The 27,653-nt window shown below is 32.3% G+C and overlaps 5 protein-coding genes across 8 annotated transcripts; 2 read left to right on the forward strand and 3 right to left on the reverse strand.

Annotated features, from left to right (window-relative positions):
- Positions 1-1,530: 1,530 nt before the first annotated feature.
- On the forward strand, positions 1,531-2,564 carry LOC117904917 (23.6 kDa heat shock protein, mitochondrial-like). The gene is made up of 2 exons (XM_034817741.1): positions 1,531-1,757; positions 2,011-2,564. Exons 1-2 carry the CDS (start codon positions 1,571-1,573, stop codon positions 2,427-2,429), a joined length of 606 nt encoding a protein of 201 aa, XP_034673632.1. The 5' UTR covers positions 1,531-1,570; the 3' UTR covers positions 2,430-2,564.
- Positions 2,565-7,516: 4,952 nt separating this feature from the next.
- On the forward strand, positions 7,517-8,867 carry LOC117928201 (small heat shock protein, chloroplastic-like). 2 transcript variants are annotated; one of them, XM_034848131.1, is made up of 3 exons: positions 7,517-7,747; positions 7,983-8,402; positions 8,732-8,867. In XM_034848131.1, the coding sequence occupies exons 1-2, from the start codon at positions 7,561-7,563 to the stop codon at positions 8,399-8,401; spliced, it is 606 nt and encodes a 201-aa protein (XP_034704022.1). In that variant the 5' UTR covers positions 7,517-7,560; the 3' UTR covers position 8,402; positions 8,732-8,867. The 2 variants fall into 2 exon arrangements, with proteins under 2 accessions (XP_034704022.1, XP_034704017.1); XM_034848126.1 differs by lacking the exon at positions 8,732-8,867 and having other exon boundaries at positions 7,983-8,693.
- Positions 8,868-9,580: 713 nt separating this feature from the next.
- Positions 9,581-11,224, reverse strand: LOC117907257. The gene is made up of 3 exons (XM_034820744.1): positions 10,301-11,224; positions 10,120-10,201; positions 9,581-9,942 (listed from the first exon to the last, which is right to left on the reverse strand). Exons 1-3 carry the CDS (start codon positions 10,355-10,357, stop codon positions 9,761-9,763), a joined length of 321 nt encoding a protein of 106 aa, XP_034676635.1. The 5' UTR covers positions 10,358-11,224; the 3' UTR covers positions 9,581-9,760.
- A 638-nt stretch (positions 11,225-11,862) lies between these two features.
- Positions 11,863-15,763, reverse strand: LOC117907247 (leukocyte receptor cluster member 1 homolog). 2 transcript variants are annotated; one of them, XM_034820731.1, is made up of 3 exons: positions 14,872-15,763; positions 14,142-14,147; positions 11,863-12,095 (listed from the first exon to the last, which is right to left on the reverse strand). In XM_034820731.1, coding segments are annotated over exons 1-3 (654 nt in total). In that variant the 5' UTR covers positions 15,519-15,763; the 3' UTR covers positions 11,863-12,094. The 2 variants fall into 2 exon arrangements, with proteins under 2 accessions (XP_034676622.1, XP_034676616.1); XM_034820725.1 differs by lacking the exon at positions 14,142-14,147 and having other exon boundaries at positions 11,863-12,093; positions 14,872-15,762.
- Positions 15,764-16,359: 596 nt separating this feature from the next.
- LOC117907771 lies at positions 16,360-26,000 on the reverse strand. Of its 2 annotated transcripts, XM_034821421.1 has the most exons (16): positions 25,826-25,998; positions 25,571-25,742; positions 25,122-25,173; positions 25,001-25,040; positions 23,751-23,804; positions 21,081-21,193; positions 20,897-20,962; positions 20,658-20,803; positions 20,316-20,409; positions 20,141-20,202; positions 19,305-19,409; positions 18,248-18,323; positions 17,614-17,726; positions 17,033-17,092; positions 16,768-16,917; positions 16,360-16,669 (listed from the first exon to the last, which is right to left on the reverse strand). In XM_034821421.1, the coding sequence occupies exons 1-15, from the start codon at positions 25,911-25,913 to the stop codon at positions 16,812-16,814; spliced, it is 1,347 nt and encodes a 448-aa protein (XP_034677312.1). In that variant the 5' UTR covers positions 25,914-25,998; the 3' UTR covers positions 16,360-16,669; positions 16,768-16,811. The 2 variants fall into 2 exon arrangements, with proteins under 2 accessions (XP_034677312.1, XP_034677319.1); XM_034821428.1 differs by lacking the exons at positions 16,360-16,669; positions 16,768-16,917; positions 17,033-17,092 and having other exon boundaries at positions 17,639-17,726; positions 18,248-18,318; positions 25,826-26,000.
- Positions 26,001-27,653: the final 1,653 nt, after the last annotated feature.

The raw sequence follows: 27,653 nt of genomic DNA on the forward strand, positions 1-27,653 counted from the left end.
ATAAAATATTTAAAGTGTTAAAAAAGTTAAAATATTTTCTAAAATCACTTTTAAACACACTCAAACGTACTCTTAGTCTTTATAATTTTTATCTTTTAAGTATTAAAGAGTGAAAAGTGTCTAAAGGAACATTTGAAATAATGCATTGGATGAACATAAAAGTGAAGTTAAAAGTTAATATGGTCAAGAAAATTCAAATAGCAATGATTTAAATTAGTGATTTTTGGTTAAGTATTTTAAGGGTAGCTTCCAAGTGCATGATGGTGGAGATCTTGAATTACTTAGAAACTGAAAGTTATGTTTTGGTTCGAAAAATTAAAGAGAAAATGTGAGAGAAGGAAAATAAAAAAGAAGAGTGAAAGAAAAAAACAAAAGGAAAGTAAAAAAAAAATAGGTTTAAAGTCCATATATTATCTGTATGTATTATTTTAAACTTATTTGATTTATCTTAAAATTTTAATATAATGATTAAATATATATTTTTAATTAATTTTAATTTTATTTGATTTTTTTTTTATATAGAAAAACCAATACTTTCCAAGTACAAAACATAACCCAAGTGATTTAACAATAGAGCAGTCAAAGTGTAACGGCAGGTGTTTAATTGCAAGTCAAAATTGCAGGTCTAGATTGTGTTTTTAACCAATAATAAAATCACAACCGATGACTATTTAAAATTAACAAATGTCATTATGATTAACATTTTTAATTGAAAATCTAACCATTTTCATCTATCCTTATCGATTATTGTTTTAATTTGATGGATATCCTTTTAATTTTTTTTATATTTCTTTATCCTCTATATTTTTATTTTTTATTCATTTCTCTTCCTTTTATCTCCTTTATCTATATTTTTTATTAAATATTTTTTAGTAAGGGTAACTTTTAAATGTATGTTTTTATTAAATATTTTTTTATAAATATAATGAATTGAATTTAAAGGAAAAAAAACATAATTAGAGGTTTGTTGTTATATCCTTTTAATTATTTTATAATTATAATTATAATTATATAAAACTAGATGCGAAAAAATTGATAACATTAGCCCACTAATACATCTATTCAATAAAATTATCATAAATTTGATTCATGATAAATTATTAAAATTAACTTAATTTTTTTTATATAATATATGTAAAATAAAAATAAATAATTAAAAAATATTTAGTAAAAAAATTTGAAAGAGATAAAAAGAGGAATAAAAATAAAAATTTAAAGATATAGATAAGGAAAGATTCAAACTTTAGAACAAAAATAAAAGAGTATCCATCAAATTAAAACCATAAAATATTAGGACGAATCTATGATTATTTTTTCGTCTTTCAATTAAAAAGGTAACTCTTGATTTATCTGGTAGCGATTAAAGGGAATTTGCCCGCCCTAATCCGGAAAGTAAAAAGTGTACAGCGTGGCTTGGGTTTCTCTGGAACCTTCTAGCGTCGACTCCTTTCTCTCTGTTTGCTCATTTCCCCGAGTCTCTTTTCTCTTATATAAACCTCCCCTCTCTCGATCGAGTTCAAAACTTTAGAATTCTATCACAGTTCTCTTACGCTATTACGCTCGAAGCTCCATGGCTTCATCTCTTGCTCCACGCCGTGCCGCCTCCTCTCCTCTCCTCGCAAAACTTGTCGGCACAATCCGGGTTGCCTCTGCTTCTCGCTCCTTCAATACCAACGCTCAGGTGGCCGACTACGATGATGGCGAAGACCGCCGCACCGTCTCTCGCCCCCGGTATTCTCCTTCTAATCTCTTTGCAGGTAATTGTTATGTCGTTTTTGTTTCTTGTACTTCTCTTACAATGCCGGCTAATTCTCTGTTTCGATGGCGGGAACTGGAGGAAATTTGGAAAGTTCGATATAACTACTGATTGCGCTGTTCAAAAACCCTTTCTTTTTCTTAGTAACCAAACTTTTCTTACCTTGCCGTACTCTCAGACATTTAGTCATTTGTTTTGATCTTTATTGGTCGTTTATATCAACGGGTTTCTGACTTGTTTGTTTCGTTTCGTAGATGCGTTTGATCCGTTTTCTCGGACGAGAAGTTTGATCCAGACGCTGAACTTGATGGATCGGTTCATGAAGAGCCCATTAGTGGCAGCAGCAAGAGGCATGGGAGCTGTGTCGAGAAGAGGATGGGACGTGAAGGAGGAGAAAGACGCTCTGTTCGTGAGAATGGACATGCCGGGACTGGGGAAAGAGGACGTGAAGGTGTCAGTGGAGCAGAACACACTCACGATCAAAGGCGAAGGAGGCGAAAAATCGGAGAACGATGAGAGTGGAAGGAAATACACCAGCAGAATCGATCTGCCAGCTAAGATGTACAAGTTTGATGAGATCAAGGCAGAGATGAAGAATGGTGTACTGAAGGTGGTGGTTCCTAAAGTCAAGGAAGATGGGAGGAAAGAAGTGTTACCAGTCGATATCGATTGAGGTTCAACCTTCTGTTTTTGCTTGCAAATTTTTCACTCTAGGGTTTGTTTATCTTTTTATTTAAATCTAAATAGAACTAATAATATTAAGGAGGATTAAATAATTAGGTTTATTTTATTTTATTTTTAATTTTTATTAAGTGCTAAGGATTTGTTTTTAATTTGTATTTGATTAATAAAATAATTTAACCTATTTTTAAATCTTAAAATAAGAAAATTATTGTAATAATAAAATTATAAATAAAAAATTTATCATTATCATCCTTAAAAAAATATTTAGTATATTTATTTTTGCTTTATATTTTAAAGTTATTAATTTAAAAAAATAAATAAATTAGAAAAAAAGTTCAGCTCTAATCTAGCATTAACAAAGTTGCTGCTAAGAAACTTAAAAAATATTTAAAAAACAATCAATTCAAGCTTTGATGAAAAATAAGGTTTCTTGGTTACCTTTTAAAATATTTTACTAGCCAAATTTGTTGATTTTTTAACAAAGTTTCACAAAGAAAATAGAATAACTTAATAAATAACTTTTTGTTTCTTCCGAAGAATTGTATTATTTTTTGTTTATTTTAAGGAAGAAAATAAATTGCATTATTTATTTTCAGGAAGAGAAAAGAGACTTCTTACAGAGAATAAAAATGAAAATAAAAAATTTATTTATTTTTAATAGTGACAGTTTCCAGGTAGTTTTAAAACTTCCAAAAACTATTTTCCCTTATTTGGGTCGGGTTGGGTCAGCCTACCTGAGCACTCAAACCCAATTTCAACAAGTTTTACAGCAAATTGTGTTCACTATTATGTTCAAAAAAAGGAACCCGACCTTAATAAGAAGTTTAATCCATATCTATCTCAAACTTGTTGATTATATGTAGTTAGTTTGGGGTCCTAGGGCCCAATTTCATGAAAGAAGAAAAGAGTTTGTAATCTTAAATTTTGGAGTAGTGGAAAAAGGAAAACCATGAACTCGACTTTGTTTAATACAACCATTGGATCTAATGGGTATATGATATGATTTAGATTTCATGGTACACATTTAACCATTACCTAATACGTGGGGTTAGGTGAGTATGAAGAGTTGTCTAAGACTATGTAGCTTCCCGGGTCTAAGTTCAATCCTCTTAAGACACAGGTCATGCTGAAAGCGAGGCTTTAAACCTTTCATGTGCAAATTTTTCCAGCCGAAAGGTGTTCTAAGCCCTCCATATGCTGATTTTGTTGGCAGCTTTGACAGTAAAAGAAAATCTGCCAACTCATTTTAAATTAAGAGATTCTTTGGTATTGAAGTTGCACGAGGAATTTGGTTACCTCGGTTCCCAACCTTCAAGAACTCCTAAAGTTAAATAAAACATGAATATCTCAATTCTTATTAGAAGACAACCAAAATCATCTACTCTAGAGATAATTATTAATGCTACGTTGAGTTTGTGTTGTGGAATTAGGGCAAATGTGATAAGTAAGAAATAAAGAGGATAAAATAAAAATAAGAAAAATAAAATTAATAATTAATTTTCAATGTTTTTAATCTAATTTCACTTATTTTTCTTCTTATATATAAAGATCAAATAATTTTAAAATATATAAATTTATAAATAATGATTAATGATAATTAATTTTTAAAAAATATTTTTTCATGATAAAATTATTTTAAAAATATTTTTTATATTAATACTTTCCGAGATAAAAAATAGGTACTTTAAACGGGGAGTTAAGATTATTATTAGTTAATTATATTTATACATATATTAAAAAGATTATCATAAATTTAATTTATCATAACAATTTATTAAAATTAAAAAATTAGTAATTATTGATTATCTGGGGTGGCGATTAAAGGGCTTTGGGACAATTGTGTTTTCAACTCATATAGGCTTGATAATTAAGGTAAGGTCATCCCAGCACCCATAATTGATTATAAGGATATGGGGTAGTAATTGATAAAAAAAACCCACTTAACTCATTTTTGTCTTTATTCTACTACTCTTCACATGTCACTATTCCTTTTTTATTTAACCATTTTTTTATTTTTCATTATTTTTTTTAAACTCTTTTATAAATAATTGAAAAATCAACATTATTTTTTATTTTTAAATTATAGATAAACAAAAATTATATTAATGATTCAAAGACTATTTTGGAAAATACTTTCTAAAAAAATATTAATTTAAATAAATAAAAATTATCTTTTACATTTATTTTTATCTTTTACATTTTAGAAGTAAATAATTTAATGATTAAAATACTATTTAAAATAAATATATTAACTATTAAAAATTTTTTTTTATACTAAACAGTATTTTAAAGTTTTTTTTTTTTTTTACTATTATAAAATAAAAAGTTTAATTTTTTTTAATCTTCTTTCTTCCTTATTTTAATAACTTTTTAAACATGACTTTTAGTAATAAGTTATATGAAATGTTACAAATTTGTTTATTAAGAATTTTTTTTTAATGATTTGAATTAATTGAAAATTTATTAAAATAAGAGAAATAAAAAGAAAGAAATAGGATGGATGGAGAGTTTTTATTTTAAGTACTCAATTAAAATGTTTTCATATGACATAACTTTAGAAGTGTATTATTATATCAATACATAGTAGAGATTGAATTTTTCTTATATAAAAAGGTTGAAATGTATATTTACTTATTTTAGATGAAAACAAATAGTTAAAAATTATATAAATTATATTTGAGTTTGGTTTTAAAATATTTTTCTAGTTTTTATTTTTTATTTTTAAAAATAATTTTTATTTTCTATATTGTCTCTTTTTGAAAATATGTTTAATTAAAAAATGAAAACTATTTTTTAAAATGAAAATTGAAAACCTTGTTTAGTACTATTTTTTTTATATGAAAATAAAAAATAATAATAAATTTTATTTATTCATTTATTGCGCCACTGTACAATTGTATTACTTATAAGAGAAATGTACTAAGTGTACAAAGGTGAATAAGGCTACCTTTTGTGAAATATTATAATCGATCATGAGTCATTCCTTTATTTTGCTTATCACTCACGAAATATACATATATGTCATGCATTTTATTTAATTCCAACATGGAAATTCTAATATTTTTCCCAATAATAATATTTGGAGAAAATTTTTTTTGACCTTAAATCATCTACCATCTTCTCAACTAAATCATTGGAAATAAGGTTAAACACTTCTACGTGGACACATAACTTAGGAGGAATATAAAATTTGTACCATTATATAAGGGTATTACACTAACTGTATAAGATAAATGTATTAATTGTACAAATGTGTACAAGATTATCCATTGTGAATGATTTTAATTGATTATAAACTACTTTTTTATTTTCCTTGCCACCCAAAGATTGTATACTTATGTCATGTACTTTATTTAACTTTCACATGGAAATGCCAATATTTTTCCCAATAATGATATTTGGGGAAAAAAAAATTAATTATAAGTCATCCACCATTTTCTCAAACAAACCATTGAAATATATGATTAATATACCTACATGGACATATAACTTATGAGAGATATGAAATTTGTGTCATTGTATAAAGGTATTACATTAATTGTACAAGGGAAATGTGCTAAGTATACAAGGGTGTACAAGACTTCTAATAGGTTTTATACGATTTTAAACAACTTGAGTTTGATATTAAGACAATTATTGATAGTTTTTTTTTTTTACCAAACTATTTCATTAAGACATTCCCTACAAAAATTAATACATAGGAAATAAAATTAAAATCAATCATATTTGAATTGTTGATTATAAGTAAACTAAATGAAATATATATTTTTTTTTTACTATTTTGCCTTTATAAATATAATTTCATTGTTATCAATAGAGATTAAAAAAAATCATATTTAAATGAAATTAAAAAAAAAAAACAAAAATTATTTTTATAACATTTTTAATTTTTAAAATCATTAATTTAAATTATGAAATTAGTTTTAAAATTAAAAATATTTGTTGTAATTATAGTTCTGAAGATTTCATGATTTTTATCTTATTACTTTGAAAAAATTGCTTTAATAAGAAAGTATTTATTTTAATGGTTTTAAATATTTAAATCTTTATTAAAAAAATATTTAGTATTAGTGTGGAGAGCAATTAGGTAATTTTGGAATAAAGAAATTTTGAATATTTTTGAAGACTTTAATTCGGCCAATTATCTTATATACACTTTCAAAATTATTGAAAGGTTGGTAAATTAGTCTTATAAATATTGTTTTATTGATTAATTATATATATATATATATATATATATATATATATATATATATATATATATATATATATATATATTGCATGTGAGTGTTTACATTATTTTCAAGAAAAATAATAAACATCATGTGTCTAATTTGCAAGTTTTAAAAAAAATTAATAATATTTTATGAGGTATTTAAAAAGTATTTATTATATGTTCTCTAAATTTGAAAAAATATAATATTTGATGATATCTAATTTATAAGTTAGAGTAAACAAATAATACTAATATTTTATGAGGTGTTTAAAAATTATTTAATATATATGAGAAATAATATAAGTTTGAAATAAAGAATGATATTTATTATATATTATGTAAGTTTGAAAAAAAGAATAATATTTGATGAGGTATTTAAAAGTTATTCACTTCAAAAATACATTTGGTAATAATAATTTTTAACCATCTTTCATATTTGATGAAGAAAAATTATTCAAGTTGGTTCCACTATTAAATAGATGAGAGAAAGTAATAAGAAATGTGAGATGATTGGTTAGTTTTTTCATTTAATAGTTAAGAGTATTTTAGATATTTTATAAAGATAATATCCTTACTCTTAATTTCCACTCTTTCATTAGATCTTGGGCTTAAATATGGAACTTATACGTACCATACATTAATTTTTGGCGCAACTCGGCCCAAAACACAAGCTTTTACCTGTACTAATCCAGAAAGTAAAAAGTGTACAACGTGCGTTGGGTCTTCCGGAACCTTCTGGGCACGTGACACCCCTTGTCTCGAACCTTCTAGCGTCCACTCCTTTCTCTGTGTTTCCCCTTTCCCAAGCTTCTTTTTTCTCTTATATAAACCTCTCCTCCCTCGATTGAGTTCAACACTTTGGAATTCTATCACAGCTGTCTTACGCCCATACGCCCAAAGTTTCATGGCTTCATCTCTAGCCCTACGCCGTGCCACCTCCTCTCCTCTCTTCACAAAACTTGTCAGCCCAATACGGGTTGCCTCTGCTTCTCGCTCCTTCAATACCAACGCTCAGGTTGCTAACTACGAGGATGGCGAAGACCGCCGCACCGTCTCTCGCCACCGGGATTCTCCTTCCAATCTCTTCTCAGGTAATAGTTATGTCGTCTTTGATTCTTGTACTTCTCCTCTTATAATGTAGGCCAATTCTCTGTTTGGATGGCGATAAACGGTGGGAAACTGGTGGGACTTCTGAAATTTTAATATGATAAATACCCTTCTTTTTCTTAGTAACCAAACATTGCTAGCCTCATCGTACTCAAAGTCATTGAATCATTTGTTTTGGTCATCATTGGTGGCTTCTGACTTGTTCATTTCGTTTCGTAGATGTGTTTGATCCGTTTTCTCGGACGAGAAGTTTGAGCCAGGTGCTGAACTTGATGGATCAGTTCATGGAGAACCCATTAGTGGCAGCATCACGAGGCATGGGAGCTGTGTCGAGAAGAGGATGGGACGTAAAGGAGGAGAAAGACGCTCTGTTCGTAAGAATGGACATGCCGGGACTGGGGAAAGAGGACGTGAAGGTGTCAGTGGAGCAGAACACACTCATCATCAAAGGCGAAGGAGGCAAAGAATCGGAGAGCGATGAGAGTGGAAGGAAATACACCAGCAGAATCGATCTGCCGGCTAATCTGTACAAGTTTGATGAGATCAAGGCAGAGATGAAGAATGGTGTACTGAAGGTGGTGGTTCCTAAAGTTAAGGAAGATGGGAAGAAAGATGCGTTTCAAGTCAATATCAATTGAGGTTGAACCCTCTGTTTTTGCTTGCAAATTTTTGAACTAGAGTTTCCACTGTCTTTGATTGACTCCTAATTCCAAGTTTAACCCATATCTATCTCAAGCTTGTTTTCAATCAAGTAGAAAATAAATTGTAATCTTAAATCTTGGAGTAGAAGAATAGGGAGAGAAAGTGTGCTATTTTCTATCACTATGTACGCATCGATTCCAGGAAATAGTTTTTGTATCTCTCATTTGTTTGGATTCTTGTTGAATATGATTTAGATTTTATCAAACACGTTCAACCATCAGGGTTTTATGTCCATCATTCGGTGATATTCTTGTATTTTGGTCCAGGCATTTTCTTTGGAAGAGTTGGCCTGCCGGTTCTAAGGTCAGTACTTTGAACATTTCTCCTGCAAATGTTTCCAGCCGAAAGGAGCTTTGAGCCCATTTTTGAGACCCAAATAAAAGAGTCTTTTGTCTCTGTTTTCAAGGGCAAGAGCTACTGTAGAAATAAGAAGCTGAAAATAGAAGTGATGAGTTTTGATCCTTTGGGTTCACGAGTGTGGCCATGTATGTGATTGGCAAGTTGAGTGATCGGTGGACACTTTTGCCTTCTACCACGTTACTTTACACTTGGAGTTATTATGTAACTGGGGAAATGAGATTTTGATAAATATAAAATAGAAATTCAAGTTATTTTAAGATTATAGATTTGTATATTATTAAAATGATTTATATTTTGCAAAGTGGACAAAGTCAATCATTAAATTGAAAAGGTTGTATGATTAAGGTTCAGTGATTAAATCATCGCAATGTCAATATGAAATCATAAATAAATAATTTATATGTTATTAAAATTAAAATTATTTGTAATTTAAATAATTAAAAAGTTAAAGTATTCCATTCTTTTATGAATAAAATTATTATATTAAATCATGATAAATATAAATGTATTAATATTTTTATTTTATTAGGATGTTACATATCAAAGAACAATATAAAAAATTATTATATATTTTATTTCTTTTCATTAATTTTATATTTTATAATTTTGTTAACTTTTTATTACAAATGCCCTTGAAAGTTAATTTTGTTATGAATATTAAACATATTTATTATAAGCATCTAACATAACAAATGAAAATTTTAACTTGTGGTATAACCCATGAAAGTTTTCAATCAACATACCCACTCTATGTCCACTGCTTTAATGTTAAGAATGGCCTATTAAGTGAATTGAATCCAACCTCAACTTTTGTAAGAAACAAGGAAAAAAGGAAAAAGGAAAAGGTCTGACATTGGTTCTTCGGTTTGATAGATTGATCTATTACTTCAATGCTATAAACTATTCAATAAGTAGAATATAAGAGTGGTTTATGCTCAATCAACTAAATGTTTATTGATGCAATTTGTTTTGAGAAAACGGAAAAAAAAATTGAATGGACGCTGCCCTTTCTTCATTTTGCCTTTGAGACTCTCAGTTCTTGTGTTCCATCTAACTTTGACATCGCCCTTTACTATCACTCGCTTGTTACGTACGTCCACTGTGTACTCTCTTAATCCTGCAAAAATCAATTACAAAATTTCAGAACCCAAATTCATCCTCTACTACCCCAACCTTGTGGAAATCAACTGTTTTTTTACCTTCCCTACATGACTTATTTTCAATTAGGTTTTGAAAATCCATATTGGTTTCTTCTAAAATCCAATTTCAATGGTAGGATATATTGAATTCTCACCGGTCATCCTTGAAGTAAGTTGGAAGACTTTTTGCCTACAACAAGCGCACCCCAAGTTAGCAGTCATTGCGATCACCTGAAACTGAAAAAAATAAAAAATAAAGCCAATTACAAGCAGAAGGCAACCAAAGGTCTCAGAAGCCAATTAAAGATGAAGACATATCAGAAGGGTGAAACCTACTGAGGGATACACCAGATTCTCAGAAGATAAGAGAGATTGTCTGGTTAATGCCTCCATTGTAGGGGTTGCAACGAAGGTCTGACTCTGAGCTTTGTTCTCGTCTATATTGAAGTCTAACTAGAGCTGGCGATGGCTTTATGTACTGAGGGTGGAGTTGTTAAGCAGATTTGTCATGTTATGTCCACCAAAAAGGAGGGCCTGTCTGGCAAGTCTAATGCAGGCTGTGGCCTTCACGTTCACATAATGCTCCTCTATAATTTAATGTTTTAACTGAGGATAAGGTTGGAATCAAAGAGCTGGTTGATCTATTGCTTACTAGGTTAAGGGGAAATTCATATTTTAACTTCACTAGCATGGTCCAGAAAGAGTAGAACGGGGACGGCAGCCGCTGCTTTAATTGTTCCGGTTGAGTTTACTCGCTATAAAAACAAAGAAGGAAATCTCATTCTTCTTGTCTTTTCCCACCACTGTATCGGTTAAGCTTTTGTTAATATCTACTTTGCATATGCGCTTGGGTTGTGTGGGTCACTCCTCTCTTTAATGCATTCTCATACATGTACACGAATCCTTTGGTTCTTACAAAGGCCAATTATTAATGCCACACTCCTGTTGTGGAATTAGGGGAAACTGTGACAGACAAGAAGATGCCTACAGAATCTGCTCCAGCAAGGGGAAATATGATGTAGCCCTCTGTGAAGTAGAGCCACGAGAGTAGAGCAGGAAGTTAAAAACTAATGAAAAGCTTGCCAGAGTCTCAAAATGTTAGGAATACTTATCGGAATACAAAGCTTCACAAATCCGGGAACTTCCATCAAAATTTCCCAAAATCTGTATAATCATTATTAAAGTAATTTTGGGAAGGTTAACAATGGATAATTCCACTTTTGCTTGAGAAAAATGGAAAATAATTTTTTAACTTGAGAAATGAAAATAAAAAACACTTTCCTGACTTTGAAAAATACATTTGACAAACTTTTTGTAAAAAAATAACTTATTCAGATTTTGGCTTGAAAATAAGTTATTTTCCATATTTGAATTCTCAAATAAAAATTTATTTCTAAAAATAATTAAGAACTGTATTTTAGAAGAATTTTTGAAAACGTTGCCAACCCTCTTCTTGTCCATTATGCTTTGGACTGCAACCAGCTGGGGCAAATAAGATCCAAAATGATGGTTGGATGAATCATTTCAACTCCACAATTCTTCAGTCACTCGAATGACTCAAATTTAGACTGGTCATGTAAATTTCTCATTCATCTCCAACCATTACTTACGGACTTGCGGTCGTTCTTCCATTACATGGACTCAAACCATTGGTATTTTGGTTGTTGGAAAACTTGAGGAAAGAAATAAACAGGGCAAATTAAAAATAGGAAAAAATAATAATAATAGTTTTACATGTTTTTCTTTTTATATTAAATATTAAATAATTTAAAAATATATAATATACAAACAATAGTTAATTATATTTAATTTTCTTTAGTCTTTTTCATGATAGAATTATTTTTTTGAACATTTTTTTTCCTCTATTAATACTTTCCTAGATCCAAAGGAAACATAGGTACTTTAAACAGGGACTTAAATCCTTCAACTGGAGACATAAAAGGAGTGCAATATAAATTTTCTAAAATTCAGAGCTCCCTGAGCATATAATATATACAAGAAGCCATTGGAAACAATGAAAAGTAGAGACTTCCTGTTTTTGGAGAAAGCAAAACCCTCTTCCACAATAAGCCAGAACTTCAAGGAAGGGCATGATACTAGAAATCATGTTCACTGGCATTGGTCATCCTCTGCACAGGAAAAAAATATTTGCTCCGTATAATGCTTCTTAAAACCAAGGTTATCATGATTAATTATAAAACAACCAATAGCCATCTTTCTAACTGCCACTGTATGCATTTGCTCCATTTACAACATTTTCACAATCATCAACATGGAGCAATCACTTCAAGAAATAATTAAATAACGGATCTTAACCCTCATCTACTTGGCATTGTTTCACAAAATTATATAGAATTGCTTTATTAGAAATAGACATATTCATTAAAATGGATTAGAAGTGCAAGTGAAGAATGAGAAGTCCTTCCCAAATCTGATTAAAAAAAAAAGGAGAAACCTTCTCCATCGAAAGGGTACCACATAAAACAATTCTAAGAAAAACGACTCAATATTCCTCTAGGTTTAGTACAACTCCTACAAAAAGGTCTGAAAGCATTATTCCTCTTTTTGCTATTTTAATCTATATATTAAATTGAATAACATTAAGAGGACTGCCCTTTAAAACTGTTACAGTAGAGGTTCAAATAGAAGAATAGAAATAAATTTGGTCTCATATCATCTCCGAGGCCCTCCACTTGTCTTCAAATTTCCTTACATTTCTTTCCTATCTACTATCCAAATCAGCAAAAGAAGGGGGATTTGCCATAGAACTTTGCCTCCAATTGTACTCCCCTAACCCCTGAGGAAATATCATGATGTCACTTATATTTCTAGAAGAACCCAATCCAATCTACCTAGACTAAATAGCATGTGCCATAGCCTCAAAGTCGCCAAACGGTGTTAAAAAAGGTAATCAATCTATAATTCTCTTCCCAATAGGCCTATCAATTGAATCACTCAAGACCTGAATTATGCATCAAGGACATAGTTGTATTGTTTTTTTGAATACATGGAACAAAGGGAACGGAGGCTATGAATTTTTAAAGCAAAATGCAATATGAAACACAAGCAGAATCACTACTCTATCCTATTTGCTCTGACATCCAGTTTAGCACGGTATTAAAACCATGAAATTTGAAATCCTGGATGGAAATTAAAAATTCTGTGCCTCACAAACATTGAATTTCTAGTTTCCTTGCAAAATGCTAATCATGACAACCCTTTAGATGGCACTTGCTAATCCTAAGTAGTGGGGATTATCCCTTTTAATAAGACTCTTTTAGCAATTCCAAAACCAACAAATCCATCTTTAACACAGCCTCCACCTACATCAACAACCCTAAAATAAAAGGAGAATGAACAATGACAGTAATAATAATAAGAAAAGAAATCACCACCACCATCCTGCACCATCACTACAACTACCGACACTTGATCATACCATGCTTCACTCCTACCTCCATGATCTTGCTGCCCCTGCTACCGTTACCAAACCTACACCTTATTGCCACCCCCTCCACCACCATGATTGCAATGGTCACTGGTGCTGCCTTATTACTATTGCAGGGCACTCAACCACTACAACACCATTGCTGCCTTGCCATGCCATTGCCACCATGGCATCACTGCTTTGCAAGTGCGGTGAGACCATCTCTTCTTTGTTGCTACTTGCTCTCATTGTGACTCCATCATGCCATTGTGGTTGCCACCATCTTCATCATTGTGCCTCTAACACTGCCAGCAGCAGCACCACCCCCATCAACTTTATATTCCACCACACCTGTATAAACCACCCATGTCATTGCCACCAATACCATGTCCACCACCACCAATATTTTTACCAGTCGCAGCACTTCCTAAACTACACACCTTGTTTACAGCAACACCCTCCATGCAATTTTTGGATTTTAACCCAAAATGGTAGAAGGAGAATCCAAAAATCCAAACTCAACAAATTTCACTTCTTGGGAATCTTGTGACTTCTAAAATCCTCAAAGTTTAGGTGTAACAACCCATTCCCAACCATGTAGATATTGTTCGCTTTAGCCCAAAAGACCTTATGGTTTTAAAATGCATCTACATGGTTAAAAGGAGCTTATACATATATAGTATTATGAATTTGATCCCCTATTTAATGTGGAATATCACAATTACCCCCCATCCCTCCATGCTAACACAACATCCTCTTTGTGTCCCACTAGATCGTGAGACCAAATAAATACCCCTTGCAAGAACAAATAAACTTTCACACTAGGGTCGAGGATCAACTCTAATACCATCTTGTCACTATTCCTTTCCAACCGTGCAGATATTGTCTACTCTAACTCAAAGGACCCTCACGACTTTAAAATGCATATGCATAGTTATAAAGAGTCCATATATATATAGCGTTAAGAATTTTTTCCTTTATCCAATCTAGGATATCACATTAGGAGTTTGACTAAAAGAATTGGAACACAATAAAATTAGTTTATTTAGACTTGAAGGACAAAACTAAGGGGTATCTCCCATCTATGCTTACCTTCATATTATTCAAATTCCATCAGCTGATAGTTAGATAAAATGAATGCATATCTGGATTAAAGATATGCTAAGAGAGACCACAAGATGGAGCCATCTAACAACCAAAGCCACCCATCAAATGAACTAGTGACAAGAAGGAAGGTTTTCTGTCTGCAAGAAAATCTTTCAATGTAGGAATTCTAAGACTAAGAAAATATAGCGGCCTATGCTTTTATTCCATCAGTTTACCACTGATAAAATTGATCATTCACTCTATACTTTATCTGCGTTATCTTTTTTGTTGGAATAGCTTTAAGAAAAGGGCAAATACATGTTTGATAACAATTTATAAATTCTAAGCATACAGAAAACTCAACTGCATAACAAAGAAATTTTGTTAAACTCACCTCCTCGAAAATCCTCTACTCCTTGACATAGGATCATTTCTTTGGGTCTTCTCTAATAACAAAGCTCTCTCCCTTTCCTTCTCTCTCTTCTCCCTCTTCAAACGCTCTTCCCTCATCTCTTCCAATGACTTCTTCCCACTACTCTTAGGCCCTTCCTTCCCCGATCTTTCTGATCCCCCTTCCTTACTACTCTCAGTAACCCCATCATCACTTGGCCTCAAAAGATACCATGGCAACTTCACGCCTTTCCCAGCAACCCCATACCCTAATCTATACTTCTCATCCTCGGGCAACACAACCTTCGGGGCCTCTTCCTTCTTCATCTTCTTCCTCTTTTGCGAAACGCCTTCATCTTCTCCAGCCCCACCAACCGGATCAAAAACCTTAAGGCCCTCAAAGAGATTGATATGTCCCGATTTCAATTCCGATCCACTGGCCTCCGCAGCTTGAATTGGGGGAGCCAAACCACGGGAAAGCCTGAGCTTCTCGAGCCGAGACTCGGCATCACGCTTCCGAGACTGTTCGCGCTTCAACTGCTCTTCCTTGGCTGCAGCTTCTTCGTCTCGGCGAACTTTCTCTCTGTTTTCGTAGTTGTACACATTCCATCGTTTTTGGGGAAGAATGTTGAGACCTCCATGACCTCCCATTGCAACTTAATCTGCAATTCTTCTGAAATTTAACACTTATCTTCGCTAGGTCAGCACAAATAAAAAACACCCGTCTCGGATGTAGAAAAGTTAGGGTTTCTGACCCTGTTCGTATCCAAAGGGAAATTTTTGCGGGCAAATAATAGATATGGAGTTACAAGAGAAACGTATTCGTATTCCCGAAACCAGTGGGCTACCTAAGGGGATATGCGCATCTTTGAAAGGAGTTCGGGGGGATTTCAAGGACTTGGGGCTTGTTTTGCAAAACAAGGTTCTGTTTTTAAAAATATACAACTGCTTTTTTTAATTTCGTAACACTTTTTTTGTTCCCCTTATTATCAATTTCCCATTTTAAAAAACAGAAAATAAGTTTTAAAGGGATTATTTGATTAAAAGGGTGAATGAAAATTCAATTTTAAAAATTTAACCTTTATCATTTTTTAACATCATTTTAATAAAAACATCTTCATTATTTTTTTATAAAAATATTTTTTTTTAACATATTATAAATATTTGAAATAATGAAAAACATTTATATCACATATGAATAAATTCCTTTTAAACAATTAATTCTAAAAGGCTCCATCCCACTGACCCATCCATTGGAATGTGCCTTTTCCCCAGCAGTCCCACTAGATAGGCGCCATTTCACTGGCATTATCATAATAAGCATATCTTCAGCCTAAAATGCTTCTGCTCAATATTAAGAAACTCAATTACCAACAGAAGTCCAATTGTATGTGGATGTCTAGCTTGACTCTGTTCCTCACAAAAAACAAGAACAGAAGGAAAAAAATTGTGAGAGAACATGATGTAACTATAGTTATTGCAAGCATCAATATAACTCGAAATTGACAAAAAGCCTTTTTCAACTCCATGGAATCTGTACATTCACTTTTTTTCCGACAAATAATTAGCTACTGGGTTGAACACTTCATCAGTCAATTACAAGAAGAAAACATAACAAGTTCCAACAATCATATCTGGTTGTTTTCCTCCATGGCTACATTAAAAAAGGAAGTCACTGAGCTGAATAGAATTGTTTTTTTGGCCATGCCTCCTGAAAATGTAGGCCTGTCTTCTGATCAGAAAAAAAATAAAAAATGTAGGCCCTGTCTTCTACATCTGCATTCAAACAATTCATCCTATACCTGTAGCATTGACAATCCAATAACAAATCTTTTAATTGATATATCAGGGCTAAAAAATAAGAAAAGAAAGGCAATATCGATAATATTACTAGACTCACCAAGTATGAAAAATCATATCTATGTGTTTTCTTGCATGGCTCCACTAAAAAATGAAGTCACTGAGCTGAATAGAATTGTTTTTTTGGACATGCCTCCTGAAAATGTAGGCACTATCTTCTACATCTGCATTCAAACAATTCATCCTATGCCTGTAGCATTGACAATCCAAGTACAGATCTTTAATTAATATATCAGGGCAAAATTTTTTCTTTTTTTTTTTTTATATATAAAAAAAGACAATATCAATAATGTTACTAGACTTACCAAGCAAAATGCTCTTCGCAGCAAATAGAACCCCAAATGATTGAAAGTCCATTTCCTTTCCTGCATTAAACAAACACAACAAAATGATTGACATCCTAGGTAAGAAGGTATGAGATTTAACCAAATTATAAGAAATTCCAACAGACTCATTCTGATTTTTTTGCTTTTCAAACTTAATTATTTGGTTCACCCATTCAAAAAAATTTGGGAATTTTTTTTTATACATTTACATCAATCAACCCAAAGGTGGCACCAATTTATGACCATGTATGGATATTTGGAGAGCCTCATAGAAACAACCATAAAACTCATTGTCATGCTCAAACAAATCTCAAATATCATATTGATTTTCCAGAATATTGTCAGTGTTCATGCATCCATTACCACCACCACCAATCCACTCAAATATGTGCATCATCCCTTCACCTTCCCCCTCCCAAATCCAAAAAGGCATAATAAATAATTATTTTACAAAATAAAAATAAAAGCAGCTTCACTTCCAGGAAATATTAGCAAAACTCAGCTCAATATTTCTTGATTGAGAACAGAAGGCAACAATATAGGTGATAGAAATTACATACCAAGTTGCAGTATACATATCATAGAACTTGTCAAAGGCTTTGTCCAAACAGTAGTGGCAGACTAAAAGATCCTTCAAATCAGTCACCTCGCATGTTGATTTACAGCATTTCACCTTATCAAGGAGATAACATTATTAAGTATACACTACAGTCAGAGAAACAACAAGCATATAATCACCTGATTAAATTACATCCTGAAATTAGTGGAAAAAATTACAATCCACTCAAATGATTCAAACATTTTTTGTGTTATCTTGGTATGAACCAAATTGCACAGAGTGAAGGTTTCTAATCAAGATCTGTTTTGCAGGACCACAGTGTTTATTTTTCACATTCTAGAATTAATAGCTTGCTAGGGGGTTTTACTTCTCTATTTTCATTTCTCACAATAGATAAAAGGGAAAAAAACAATAACACCATTGATACTGTGACCGGCTCAGATGTTTAGAAACTTTTTTCCTTGATAATTTACTTTAACTCATAGAAGGCAACATTAAAACACTAGAACGCCATATTATAGTTCCATATTAAATAACCCAAAACCTGCCAACCAAGATTGAAATATACATTCAAACATATAGAAGAAGTTGCTTTGTACATTCAAATTGCAAAAAGGAGGGAAGTGAATTCGCACCAGACGCTTGAGCTTATATGAGAAGATTTTCTGATGGGAAGGGTGTGCAATGATATGCTCTTTCAAATGACCTGCACTGGAAATTAAGGAATACACAGTTCATAAACAGTTCCCAAGTGTCAAAATTCAAAGAAGCATGAAGCTTGGCAAAAATAATAATGTATTGATAATGCAAATTAGTGCAAAACCAACAACTAGACATCGGAAAGCAAGACATTCCTCATGATGCCGTATTCCCTTTCTGAATATTTGCTGACACACTTCAATGATAAATTTTCCTTTGTAGCAAATTCAGCCTAAAGTGGCACCTTATCTTTGTGCTTCAGACAATCAAGAAAGAATTTAGAACTTGACCCTTTCTTACTTAGTAAATACCAGAGCATAATAACCTTTACACTCCCACTGATGGAATGTTCAGGTACACAAACTAAATGTGCATCTAATATTCCATCAGATTAATCCTTGTCACTGACTGTAACAGCACCCAAAGCAGTCTGTCACTACAATGAGTTTAAAGTGTGTGCTAAGCTTTTTAAATAACTTTTGGCACACAACAATTCAAGCTACTTCAAATGCAGATATCCAATAACCTAGAACTAAAAAGTTGATGAAAGAAATTTGGGAAAACCAAAAAATCATCTAATTCAAAACATTTTCAATACAGCAGCAGAATATTGGAGACATAATTTGGTGATTGGCAGGACGGTTGACCCCCCCCAGAGCTCTAGGAGCCTAGATAGGCCCAGAAGACAGAAGATCATTTGGAAAAGCAAGCAGCCACTATGGTGGAGGTGTTTGTTGGGGACTCCATCCTCCTTTGAAGTTCCTGGATTTGGAAGGATCTCTGACAGGCATCTATTGGGTGTCAGCAGTCTTCAGGATGTGCATGGGCGTGTTTAGATAACAGTTATCATTATTAGTTCACATTCCACTCAAAGGATACCTAATCCTTCATTTTGCTATACTTTTTCTTTTTAAAATAAAATACCACTCTTTCTTTTAAAAAACCAGAAAAAATACAAGCATCTTAACAGTGACATGCAAGTGGTGTGTTTACTTATCACAAATGACAGTACTGCAATCAAGGCATGTGGCCAAAGTTGATGAGCTACAGCACACATTGCACTTTGCTGTTGTCAATTTTTTGCCTATTTGATGGCACCTGCAAAACAGATTCAGAAGAGAACAGAATGGTGCTTAGTCCTTCAAATTGCATGTTATTCCATCCTTACCACATGAAAGGGTATACATTACTAAACCATTCTAGTTATTATGTAATTGGCAGTCTTGCATTAAAATATCATGTCAATATGAAGAGTCTAAAGGAAATTTTTTTATCATAAACTTATGCATACAGACCAACTACTCCACCTAAACCTTGAGTTTCAATATTTCATAGCGATCAAATTAGAAGATCAAAGTTATGAGGAATTCAACATATTTTTCACCATTATTAGAAAATGTCTTCTTTAAATAGAAGGAAAAAAATTTAGATGAATCCAACATGCTTTTGAAGAATGTTATAATAAAGTGTTCTATGAATAACAAGGATATCCATATCAGAATGACGGTTCAAAATTACTCACAAGGTCAATTTCATATCATAAATGCTACAGTGAGCATTAGAAACATCCCTGTATTTCAGGAGTTGTGGCCATCCTAATCCTTGACTATCCTGCTCAGCCCATCTATTTCCCCAACCAACACAATTAAATACTTTCCAACAGTAGGTCAAAAACTTATAACATTTTTATTCACCGTGTGTAAAAGCTTTCAGGATTAAATTTGAATATAGTTTAAATACAGCAAAACATTAATAATAATTGCACAAAGAACAGGAACAAAAATTAAATAATAAGGAAAGAAAAACACATGAATTCAAAGTTAGGAAACCTTTTGTACAGTCCAAGAAGATCTCTGGATATGAAAGTGGATTTGTTTTGCCCCATAGGTACCTAGACAAATGAAAAGGAACCTTAAGCTGCTTAACTGAAGTAGGATTACCATACATGTGATGAAGGAACCAACAGGTGCAGGCTTTAAATTAATGTAGAAAGAGAAGCAAAACCTTGTTACGTGTTTGACTTAAACAGGGTGATTGAGAATTAGAAGTCATCACCAAACAATCATCAGCAAGGTGCCCAGGCCTCTGGCATTTCCAACTACATTGGCAAGTTGAGAATTACAATAAGTAAAAGTATATTCAAAAAGAGCAAGATGAGGGTATTTATCTCTGTTGCTAAATAGACAATTTGAAAGTGCTCCTTTGTTAGTGACTCATGGATAGCATTTATGTTGAACTCAAGACTAGCAAGAGTTAAATAACAGAAATCATCACAGATAGCAATGATGTTTCTTTTTTCATCCAGATAAAGGACTGATCACAGAAATGTATTTCAACAAAATATACCATTCATAAGTGCATAAACTAGATCTCTTTTTAGACCAGTGATGATGAACATAATCCCAAGTATCCTCCCCAAACTCGGGAACTGGTAATGCACATTTGAGTCCAGATGAGGAGACAGTTGGACAACCTTCATTGCTTAAAGACTCCTGGAAACATTACAATGAGAAGAATTCAGAGTTTAGGAAGAATTACAAAATGTAAATGTGCTTAAACATTAAACCATAGTAAGCAAAAAATACCTCAGAAAGCCTGAGATTTTTTAAAAGCTCAGCTTTGCAATCCATACTGCAGACATCATCATCAGTCTATCAAAACAGACACACATCATACAAAAGGTGTCACTAGGTGCAGAAAAACGTAAAAACTTGTCTAGAAAATAAAATTAAAATTGACAAAGAAGAAAAAGATAGTTATATGTCCCACCTCATTACAAATATATTCTCCATACAAGCCACAAACAACACAAACAGGTTCCCCAGGAAGAGGAAAACGTTGCTCTCTTCTGCTCTTAACTTGTTCAACTTCATTTATATGACCTAGAAGAAGAAAATCAAGCCAATCATGTAAGCAAGGACATTTCCTTAATGCTTGGCCACATATCTGCCTTTAGGAGATGAAAGGAGATATCACAAACTTACTACTTAAATCACAAAATTGTTTTCTATTCTATGGGTTCAAGGAGTGGTCCTCAAGACAGAAATCTCAGGCTCAATCCACAAAACCATCTCATTTCAGCATGTTAAAGTTGATATAGGCATTGGATCTATGTTGGATTTCACAAACCAATCAAAGAATCTGATGGTTCAGGTTGACTCACTGAATCCATTGAGATCATAGAGCTAGTAATTCCATTTCATTTACATGCACACAAAATTGTAGTCATCCAAGAACTAGTAATCAAATCTTACTGCACTTCATTAATATTCGTGTAGACCGCTCGAGCATTATTTTCAACCTGTTCCTATATTTGATACTTGCCCAAACTTAAAAAGAATTTCCTCAATGTGTACTATGCCTGGCAAAATTGGATCCCACATACATTCTCTTATCCCATCACATGCGCTATGTATTCCACTTTCTTCCTCTTCTTCTTCTTCTTTTTGGCTCCTCCCTTTAAACCAAAATAAAAAAATAAAAAATATAAAAATATAAAAACAAACCCTATGTGCACCAAAGTGCTCCTTGCTACCAACAAAAAAAAAAGGCGAAAGAAGCTGAAATTTCAGCAAAAAAATCAGGTGTCAATTGGAATGAAAAGAAAAAGGGGTGGGAAAAGGTCTGGCAGAAAATTTTTTCTGAAAAAGTCAGCAAAATGTAGTCGAAAAATTGAAATGAATGGATGATTTGTGCCATGCCATTTTATCGGGTGATAAATGGATCATTAAAAGGAAAAATTGGCCACATGCTCCAACAACTCTCTCCCTTAATCCATCCTGATGCAGATCCAAGGGCTATAAACAATTCCCAACGTTCAAATCACCATCCAACGATCAGATTTGAATCCAGATACAATCCAACAGTTAGAATGTTTTCCAAAGCTTATTTAGCCTTCTAACCACTATTTTGATCCAAATATTTTCCTGTAAATGCCTCATTTTCATCCCATTCAATCCACAGTTCATTGGAAAACTTCCCTGATCTAATATTGCTCTTTTTTTTTTTTCACAAAAATTTCTCTCAAGATACTTATACATGACATGTTCGGAATTATATCAATATTATGCAAACTCCATGTCATGGTACCAATATTATCTCCATTAAGATAGCCTTGCATCATTCTCAAGTGTTATAGAACCATATCAGTCTTCATTGTGATATTGAATGAAATCATTATGATATAATTTATAAAAACAAATATTGATATTTAATGAAATCAAATATTTACTTCATATTAGTATTAAGCAAACACTTTGAAAATTCATATTCCTTATCAGCACATATTATGTTATTGTCAAATGTCACCAATTATATCATACATGTATTACCTATAAAAAAAAAAACCAATTCTATTATACATGTATTGTTTTTTTTAATAAAATAACTTCAATATGTATATTATTGTTTATTTTGCCATTTTTAGGAGTTTTCCCCAACATTTCTATGAGTTTTTTATCATCCCACTGATATTTTTTTCCCAAATTTCTATCCGATATTTCCTAAAATTTCCGTAAAGTCCAACTACCAATATTTTGTCAATTTTAAATATTTTGATCCTTTCTTGCCACTAATGATATCACAAATCATATTATTATCTGTAAATACTTGGACCACCCAAATGGGCTTCTTCATTTCAGTACACATAGGGAAACTAGTAGCTTCAACCATAAATTCCTTTTTTAAGTTTTGTTGCTAAAGTTATGCTACTTTTACAATCTAATACCTTAAACTAATTTTTTTAACATGGTTCTCAATAGCTCAATGTTCAGTTTTGTTTGTAATTTAAGGGAATAACCAAGTTTTAACTTCAAATTCAGTAAAAACATCCAAAGGAGAAATGACAGCAAAGTGGAATAATTAGGACAACTAAGAAACTAAGGGGAGTTTTATCTACATCATATCAGCCCCTTTATAGACCGAGTCTTGTGTTAGTTATATACATTCCAATAAAAATTTCTAAAGATCACCATATGTAACAGAACTATCCAACTAGTTATGTTAGTGGACATTCCAGAGTTGAGAAAAGTTCCAAGTTTTCATTGATAATAAGAAAGAGTTCAATATTATCAAAAAGAGATGAAAAATTCATACTTTTTTTGATAGGCAAACACAAATTAATACTTATATTTGGAACTGAATGACAATAGAAGTATATATGGCATTTAAGTAAAAAACATAATAACTTTCACAGTATCAACAGGCCCAGAAGCATCATCAACATACAAGTATATAGTGACTGACAATTTTCACATTGCAATATCATAATGAATTCCACAAATCAAAAAAAGAACAAGGTGTATGAGTGTGTGTGTGTGTGTTTTAATTTTAGATGTGATCCAGATTCTGGATGTTACTCAAAAATTTTATAAACAAAGAGATATAAGAGGAAGGCAGTTGATGGAACTGAAAGTCAATAGATAGGATCTGAAAACAAACCAGGATTTGGAGGATCTTGCGCTGCTCCAGATTCTGAAGAAGTGCTTTTATCACCTGAGTTGTTATGAACATAATTTTAGTTTTAGGCAAAAATCCACTGCCAAAGAAACAAATTTTAGATTTTTTTTGTTTTTTTTACTAAATCGTACAAGCTATGCATAGCTATATTAGCAATCATGAACATATTATGATGCTGGGACAAAAAAAGATATCCCCAGGTTTCTTTGATAGCGTGGGACCTTCAAGCAATAGATTAGATCCAACATGTCACATGGTTAAACAAATTATAATCATCAAAACTGAGAAACACTTAAATACACAAATCAAAATAAAAATAAAAATAAGAAGGATCAGAATATTTAAATTTAACTAAACATCATAGTATGTTGTTGGTTCTATACCAGTCACAATACTCATTAACCCCATATTTGAATTAAAACAATCTCCAAAGCAATCTTGTATCCAAAGTATCACTACCAGATCCATAGGCAACCAAAAAAAAAAATTTCTAAGGAATGTAAAACATGAATTACAAAATCATTTTTATCTCTTTCCTCCACTTTCTCAACAATGAAAAAATATATATATTTTTTTTCATGAAACAAATATACTTAGAATTGAAAAAAGAGATTTCTTTGTGGTTTTGTGTTTTTCAATAATTAAATAAAAACGACCCACTTTTTCATCAATAAAACAATACAAAAGATGAAAATTAAAAAATAGAAATCAATTTTCTCTTCCTTTTCCCCCCCTCAAATTTCATAGCAACCAAACAGAAAATTTCCGCTTTCCTATTAACCAAAGTAACATAAATATAAAATTTAATAAAAATGAAAATTTTTGTTTTTTATTCATACTTTTATTGATAGCATTCACTACTGTTCTCTATGTCCTATTTAGAGAGGGATGAGAATAAGTGGGGGGGTGGGGAGGAATGAAACTCGTGGAGGTAGCATGGAATACAAATGAAAATTTTATTCCCACTCTAGGCATTACATGCATTCAAACACTTGTCTGAGACATTATTCAAAAGACTCCAAAAGAGATGTGCTTTTTGATTACTGACAAAGTGCCATACTGCTGTACCAGAAGAACATATTATTGATAACAACTGGGGTTTGTCTGATCCAATTTCTTGCCTCTACTTTTTATCAAACATCAACAGCTTATCAAATTTTAATAAAATATCAATACCAGGCCATTTCATTAACAAAAACAAAATCACATCATGAAGTTAACATAGAACTTACTTTCATACTCCACTAAATGTAAACCTGAATTAGAAGTCCCCTGCCACAAAAAAGGAACCAATAGCCCATGATCAAAACATATTAAATTTCACAGAAAGTAAATAAAAAAATGCATAATTACCAAAATATCTGGAGTTAATTCCTGATAAACCTGACCCGAACTAACTTCCTTCCTGTTGATGCAAAAATCAAATGAGGATTATACAAACTAAGGGTATCATTGATTAGCATTCTGTACATGCATTCACTGATATTTGAAAAGCTATATCAGTACTCAAAATTGCAAAGTTAGTATGCAAACATTAACTAGCTCATAGTTTGTTTAACATTTTGGAATTACTTTTTCATACTCTAAAGAGCTCAAATAATTGTGGTTCAGAAAAGAAGTTGCAAATACTACCTGATAATACCTAAATTATTGTTTGGTTAGGAATTTTTAAGTAGTGGGTTTCAAATCTTAGAATGCTTTGTTCCAGCATTCAAAAGCAATATAATCACCACGGTTATGCAAACCAAATAGTGCGTAAACTTGCATTCAAACCTTAATTAAGATTTAAAATTAAAAATTGCCTTCTTTTTTTGATGAAATCCTGGTGAGACATAGGTCCATCGGTCTCTTTGAGTTCAGGGTTCTGACATGGCGGTGATCTCCGGTCCGGTCGGCGTTTCCGGTTGACCTTTTTCTCGTTAGCGGGGGGTGATTCATCGGTCGGAGAAGCGCTTCCGGTGGCAATGTTGTACGCTGAAAATTGGGAGGTATAAAATGAAGAAACAAAATCTTACGAAAACAAAAATCGACAGAGAATTGAGAGGTTGGATCGAAACCTTTGAGATTTTGAAGAACAGAGGAGAGACTGAAGTCTCTGTTATAGGAAAATGAGGGATTCTTGTAGAAATTCGTTCTCGTTCCCATCTCTGTGTGTGCCCCTCTCTCTCTCTGTTCCTAGGTAAATCAGAGATGGCGCGTTTTGGAGGGGGTAAGACGCTGCGTTTTATTGGGAAATTTGAAGATGTACTCTAAATCTAAATATGATTCCTATTAAATTTCATTTTTCAGTTGATAATATATATAGGAATTGTAATACATTAAAAAAGGTCATCCGGTGTATAATATGGACATCATTTATGACTTTATTAATTGCAATTCGATGATTTATATGTTTCATCACATGATTGTTAGTTTTGCGAACATAATTTTTTTTAAGTTTTTAGAGTTGGACCGATGATTGAATTGAAAAAATTACCAATTTATGGTTCGTTGGTTGAACCGATGTTAGAACTCAAATCGGTGACATCATAAATATATAATTTATATTTTATTAAAATTAAAAATGATTATAAAAATTTTAAATATATATATATATATATTTAAAATCAATAATATTTATTTATTTTTATCTATACATAAGTATAAATGTATTAATATTTTAAATTTTATTAAATGAAATATGTGTAATATTTAAACGTGAATATATTAAAAATGAAAGAAAAAATAATTATTTAATTATAGTTAATTTTATAATTTCAGGATCCAAATGACATTGGGATGAATGAAAGCAGGTGGGATCTTAGAGAAATGCAGGAACTGCTTAAGGAGAAACAGAATGGGAAGATGGAGGCTTGCAAATTGTTCTTTAATGAAGTAGATCATATTCTGAGGGAGTTCGTTTGTCGATGAAGCTTCTTCGTCTATTGACGAAGCTTTCCCCTCTGACAATTGGAGAGATATTGAGTCATCAATGTAGAAACGAACACAAAACTTTGGTTCAAAAAGCTTGTCTATTAGGCTATCTATCTTGGAACAAATGGACTTGGATGTTTTAGACTCACCGTGCTGGGACTTATCGTTTGTGGATGAGACCCCTCTCTTGTCCATGATTGTAGACGGAATAAGGGCTGAATGAACACCTGCGTGACAAAAGCACGAGTCAGACCTAAACGGATGATCAACTTAAGTTAACCCTCAAAAAGCAGCACATTGCTTCCTTAGACGTTCTCATCTTAGCCAGCCTATAATGAGAAGCTTGTTGGGCACGTTATGTACAATTGCCCAGCAACCCACAAAGACAAAGCCCTCATTGGGGCCAAAAACTGTTAAACAATAGGATTCAAAGCAATAGTAGAAACACCTAATGCATAACAAACAACAAACAAACAAAGAACATCCAAAGACAAAATGACCTAAAGAATGCAAACATATTCAAACTACAACCAACAAAGAGGAAATTGTAGAAAGCCATAACATGGTGGCTGGAAGCTGAAAGCGTACCTAACAAGGAAAACTGCAATCGCTAACAGAGCAGATTGCCAAAAGAAATCACTGCTAAAGATGACCATCAAGAGCCAAAAGTGTTGTCGACAATCCAAGCAATAAGAAAACATAGGGAGAATAGTGATGGAACAAGAGGCACAAAGAAGAAATGAAACCAACTCCAAAAAGAAACCAACCTATATAAGGTATGGGTGCGAAGATTGAGGCATTCAAGGGGGCGCATCGCTTGACACATCACCTTGATCGATGTGACCCTTTGAAGTGTGAGCAATCGACATGTATCTCCTAGCACCAAAAGTTTCAAATTCTCAACTCTTCCACATGTTTGTTTACTTCCTATTTGGGCACAACTGCAAGACTTAAGGGGCATTGTGGACCCTT

This window comes from Vitis riparia, chromosome 2 (genome assembly GCF_004353265.1).
Source record: "Vitis riparia cultivar Riparia Gloire de Montpellier isolate 1030 chromosome 2, EGFV_Vit.rip_1.0, whole genome shotgun sequence".
Lineage (NCBI taxonomy): Eukaryota > Viridiplantae > Streptophyta > Magnoliopsida > Vitales > Vitaceae > Vitis > Vitis riparia.